At 40.1% G+C, this 5,830-nt stretch overlaps 1 protein-coding gene across 14 annotated transcripts in view; it reads left to right on the top strand.

The window, feature by feature from the left end:
• ARHGAP40 (Rho GTPase activating protein 40) overlaps positions 1-5,346 on the top strand; it is a 263,780-nt gene extending 258,434 nt beyond the window's left edge. For all 14 annotated transcript variants that reach the window (XM_056549621.1, XM_056549624.1, XM_056549626.1 and 11 more), the window contains 3 exons: positions 2,112-2,272; positions 3,512-3,567; positions 4,668-5,346. In XM_056549621.1, coding sequence (XP_056405596.1) covers positions 2,112-2,272; positions 3,512-3,567; positions 4,668-4,774 — 324 coding nt within the window. In that variant the 3' untranslated portion in view covers positions 4,775-5,346. The remainder of the gene's footprint in view (positions 1-2,111; positions 2,273-3,511; positions 3,568-4,667) is intronic.
• The last annotated feature ends 484 nt before the right edge of the window (positions 5,347-5,830 follow it).

Below are 5,830 nucleotides of genomic sequence, written 5' to 3'. Positions count from 1 at the left end.
CGGATTATAACAATTATGTATGGAATTAGGGATGCATGGAAAAGCCTTCCTGTATTAGTGGCAACTGCAAATACAGTGAAGGAGTTTAAGCGTGCATAGGATAGGCATAAGGCTATCCTTCATATAAGATAGGGATAGACATACGGCTATCCTTCATATAAGATAGGAATAGGTATAAGGCTATTCTTCATATAAGATGGGGATAGACATAAGGCTATTCTTCATATAAGATGGGGATAGACATAAGGCTATCCTTCATATAAAATAGAGATAGGCATAAGGCTATTCTTCATATAAGATAGGGATAGGGATAAGGCTATCCTTCATATAAGATAGGGAAAGGCATAAGGCTATCCTTCATATAAGATAGGGATAGGGATAAGGCTATCCTTCATATAAGATAGGGATAGGGATAAGGCTATCCTTCATATAAGATAGGGCTAGGGATAAGGCTATCCTTCATATAAGATAGGGCTAGGTATAAGGCTATCCTTCATATAAGATAAGATAGGGATAGACGTAAGGCTATCCTTCATATAAGATAGGGATAGACATACAGCTATCCTTCATATAAGATAGGGATAGGCATAAGGCTCTCCTTCATATAATATAGGGATAGACATAAAGTTATCCTTCATATAAGATAGGGATAGGTATAAGGCTATCCTCCATATAAGATAGGGATAGACATACAGCTATCCTTCATATAAGATAGGGATAGACATAAGGCTATCCTTCATATAATATAGGGATAGGTATAAGGCTGCCCTTCATATAAGATAGAGATAGGCATAAGGCTATCCTTCATATAAGATAGTCTTATGCCTATCCCTGTCTTATATGAAGGATAGTCTTATGCCTATCCTTATCTTATATGAAGGATAGTCTTATGCCTATCTCTATTTTATATGAAGGATAGTCTTATGCCTATCTCTATCTTATATGAAGAATAGTCTTATGCCTATCCCTATCTTATATGAAGGGCAGCCTTATACCTATCCCTATCTTAGATGGAGGATAGCCTTATACCTATCCCTATCTTACATGAAGGATAGCCTTATGCCTATCCCTATCTTATGCCTATCCATATAAGATGGGGCCAGGGACTATTCATAGTATTCAGAATATTGGGAGGACTATATGGGCCGAATGGTTCTTATCGGACGACACATTCTATGTTGCGATTATCTTTGGTTTAGATGTTTCTATAATTTATGGGATTGCTACTACAGCATAAGCCAAATACCAAGTTACCATTAACCATCATTACAGCTCCTATTGTAACCTAGTGTCTCTAAATTTCTGTAAAATCTACTTTTCTATGCAGGAACATAAACTGTGGGACCTCTTTTTGAGAAGACAACCCAAAAGTGGATTAAATTAATTGGTCTTCTATGGGCGGGTTCTTCTTAAAGTAAATGCATAATGTATGGTGAACTGCAAACCTGTTACACAAAATCTGGTCTTGTTAAAGGGGTACTCTGCTGAAAAACCTCCTATCCCCTATCCAAAGGGACCCCCGCGATCTCCGGGTCGGCAGCAGCGGCGCATGGGAGACGGAAGCTTGGAGCTTCCGTGTTCGTGATGTGATGCCACGCCCCACAATTCATGTCTCTGGGAGGGGGTGTGACCCATAGACATGGACGGACGGGGGAGTGGCAACTATACTCGCCAGTCATCCGGCACAAAGGACCTATATTCCTCTTACAAATACCTTCTAGCTGTTGCTCACTTGTTTTGTCCTCCTGTGCTTTGGAGGGGGCGTGTCCTCACTCTGCATGACTTCTCTTCCTCCCTGAGTCTGCTGTGCTGGGTCTCTTCATCCAATCACTAAAGTCTGCTCTGTAACCACCTCCTCTCTGATTCAGTCTGATAGGACAGGAGTGAGCACAGAGGATTGTTAAGTCCACCCTCACTTACTGGCCTTTGTCCATGCCTGTGGACAAAGATGACGCTGCAGCCAGACAGGATTGTGTTCTGGAGGTTACGGGGTGTTTATAATTTCTATTAAAAAAATTTAAATGTTTTAATAAACTATTTTAGAAAGGTTAATGTTTTGCCAAGATGTACAACATATATTTAAACATTCCCGGTTTCTTTCTTATTTTCAGCCGTGCAAACAAGTAAAAATCCGAGCATCCGTTTTTGTGAAGGACTCCTTGGCTATTCAACTGAACAAGGGCACGCGAGCAGCAGACGTCTTAAGGAAATTCCAGGAACACGTTAACCATCGTAGCTGGCAAATGGTCAGCACCATGGGCCTGTTAAAATGGTACAAACCTTTTGTTTACCTACATATTAGAATAATGGTTTTCTATGAAGTTAGGTTCTGGCTCTGCTAAGGGAGATCCATAACTAGATATCCATAAGGTCTATGAAATGCCATTGTCGTGCCGCACGGGCAGCTATCATACCAGAAGTCTAACCAATGCTGAAATCCCCCGGCATCACCAAAACAACTGTCTAAGGCAGAAAACACAGACCCAAACTAGGCCTTACTCACTGCACAATGTGTTCTTGGGCCCAAGATTTTGTGCCCAAATGTTGGCTAGGAGTCAATAGATATGAAACGTTATACTCATGGCACTATGCGGGGTAACCAGCCCGTGTGACCGTACCCTCAATGGGTATTAGAAAACTATTTCTTAACCATATAACCCGGGGGTACTCCGCTGCTCAGCGTTTGGAACAAACTGTTCGGAACGCTGGAGCCGACACCGGGAGCTTGTGACGTCACACCCTGCCCCCTCAATGCAAGTCTATGGGAGGGGGCGTCACGCCCCCTCCCATAGACTTGCATTGAGGGGGGGGCGTAACGTCATGATGGGTGGGGCTATGACGTCATGGGATGAGATGGGCTTGTGATGTCATAGCCCTGCCCGTCATGCCATGCCCCGCTCCCTCAATGCAAATCTATGGGAGGGGGCGTGATGGCTGTCACGCCCCCTCCCATAGACCTGCATTGAGGGTGAGGGGCTTTACATCATGAGGGGTCGGGGCTATGACGTCACAAGCTGCCTGCTCCAGCGTTCAGAACAGTTTGTTCCAAACGCTGAGCAGCAGGTTGAATGGCATCTTGAGCATGATTAGGCATTGCTGTCCCCTATATTTGTCGAGGCAAGCATTTTTAACCCTTCCTATCCAGGATTAGAAAAACAAAGCTGCTTTTTTTTTTCCCCCCCATAAACAGCACCACCTCTGTCCCCAGGTTCCGTTGAAGTGAATGGAGCCAAGTTGTAATACATCACACAGCCTGAGGACAGGGTGGCGCTGTTTTTGGAAGAAAGTAGCTTTGTTTTTCTATTCCTGGATAACATGCTTGCTCATCCACCATTCTCTCCTATTCTACACGGACGTCTGTCCAGATTCACTTACAAAGTTAGAAATACGACTACGTTGATAAAATGGTGATACTGGTGAATATTAAGTATAAATCTGAACTTACTCGTCATGATCATTATTTCACCGTTTGTACTTTACTTATCTTGCTGCGTTCTCTCTCGTCTTTCAGCAATGGTAACTTTGCCTTTCCCAATCTGGAGCTTTATGAAGTTGGAGGAAATATTGGTAAGAATACTTTATTTATCGATTTACTTATTTACTTTTTTATTTTATTTACTTTTTTATTACATTTTTTTTACTCATTTTATTTACTTTTTTTATTTACTTTTACTTTATTTTTAAATTTTAAAATGTATTTTTGCTTATTTTTTTATTTACACTTTTTACTTTTATGTACTTTTATTTTATTTACTTTTTTATTTTATTTACTTTTTTACTTTTATTTTTTATTTACTTTTACTTTTTAATTTTTTTTATTTTTACTTATATTTTTTTATTTTCCTTTTTTTTTTTTATTTACTTTTATTTACTTTTTTTAATTTTATTTTGAATTTATATGAAACTGAAGCAGAATATAGACGTGAGATTGCTTGCAGGCAACCAGTATTAGGGTATGTTCACACGGATTATATACGGGCCTTTATTTTATAGCAGATCCTGTTAGTCTTCTTTTGAGCAGTAAATATTTATAACTCTGATAACTGCCTGTATATTAGTCTACGCTAATTTAGGGAGCTAATTTCTTCTAAAAAAAAAAACAAAAAAAAACAGCACCACCCCTGCCTTCAGGTTGTGTGGTATCACAACTTGGCTCCATTCACTTCAATGGAACAGAGCTGTAATACCACACACAACCTGAAGACAAGAGTGGAGCTGTTTTTTTTAAATTTATTTTATTTTTATTTATTTATTTTTTTAATTTTATTTAATAATCTGCTCCGTTTTTCTAATTCTGGATAATCTCTTTAACCTCAACTATCCTGTTATCCGGCCTTTTTATCTTAGAAAAGGCAAATGGTGGAAATAAGCAGCTGCAAGACAACAAGCTGCTAAATTCTGTGGCCAGCTATAGGCTTTTTACAGTAGGACTGTGGGCCTCCAGCTGTTGCAAAACTACAACTCACAGCATGCCCGGACAGCCGTTTGCGGTCCGGGTATGCTGAGAGTTGTAGTTTTACAATAGTTACAGGTCCCCAGTTTTTAGACAAGCCTAAAACTGGCCAAAGCGAAGTTCTTCTAAAAACAGCGCCACTCTTGTCCTCAGGTTGTGTGTGGTATTGCAGCTCAGAGAAAGCTGTAATTTTAACCAAAGTCTGTCCTTCTAGGTGAACACTGCCTGGATCCTGATACCTACTTATTGGACTTGTACAACGCCAATCCTAATGGCGAATGGGTGATCAAACAAAGCCCACCTACAACGCCTACTTTGTAGCGGGCCGGTTATTGCTTTCCAAAATGGTAATGGAATTGCAGAGCCCTGGAGATTTGGAGCCCCCCCCCCCCCCCTCTCTCCGCTCTATGAGACACGGAGTCTAATCTAGCTGGGTTCTACATAGACCGCCGCAATGGCGCATAAGAGAAGATTTGCCGGCACAAGCCCTGGCCTATACGTGCCTTGTTACATCCTAAATCTCAAAACCGATGGATGTTTTTTTTTGTTGTTTTTATTTGTAATGTTTTTTTTTTTTCCCTCATGGCCGCACATCAGGTTAGAAGCATTCTGTCTTAAATCGAAAAATGTGAATGGTTAATTCGGGATCAAGGGAGCGATGAAGTTGCCCTTCGTGACCACCAGGGGGCACCTTCCTCCTGTTTATTTTTTGTATTTTGTACACCGTTTCTGACATTCTGTCTCGCCCTGTACTGTATACCATGATGTATGTTTGTTCTATATATGTGGATACGGAGCTAGTCTCTTATCCTTATTGTTTTTTTTTTTGTTACATAAAGTTTTTGCTACATCTGTATTTAAAACACAATAATTACCGTAAATCATAAAATTAACGAACATTTATAGAAAAGTCTCCTATTTATTAATAAAAACAAAAAATATATATAATATATATATAATTATAAATATATATATTTAATTATAAATATATATATTTTTATTTTTTTTTCTAATTTTTATTTTGCGCATTTCCTCGATTAGCTATGAATAATGAGAGGCGACCGGGTCTAGTATGCGAGGATAGCCAGATATATGCTACTCCGAATGACTGTAATTATGAGATCAGCCGGAGCCTGGGCTGCTGGGGAACAAAGGCCTGTAATGGGGGGTATTAAAGAAGATCGGGGGTGTCAGCAGATGCTAGAATTAACACCTTTATACCCGGTCTACTGATTCCTACTTTGTCACGTCTGTGTGCATTCAGATATATGGTTAAACCTAGTATTTTCCAACCAGGGTGCCTCCAGCTGTTGCAAATCTACAACTCTCAGCATGCCCGGACAGCCAAAGGCTGTCCGGGCATGCTGGGAGTTGTAG

Source organism: Hyla sarda, chromosome 13, assembly GCF_029499605.1.
Source record: "Hyla sarda isolate aHylSar1 chromosome 13, aHylSar1.hap1, whole genome shotgun sequence".
Classification (NCBI taxonomy): domain Eukaryota; kingdom Metazoa; phylum Chordata; class Amphibia; order Anura; family Hylidae; genus Hyla; species Hyla sarda.
This window is presented reverse-complemented; position numbering and strand designations above follow the sequence as displayed.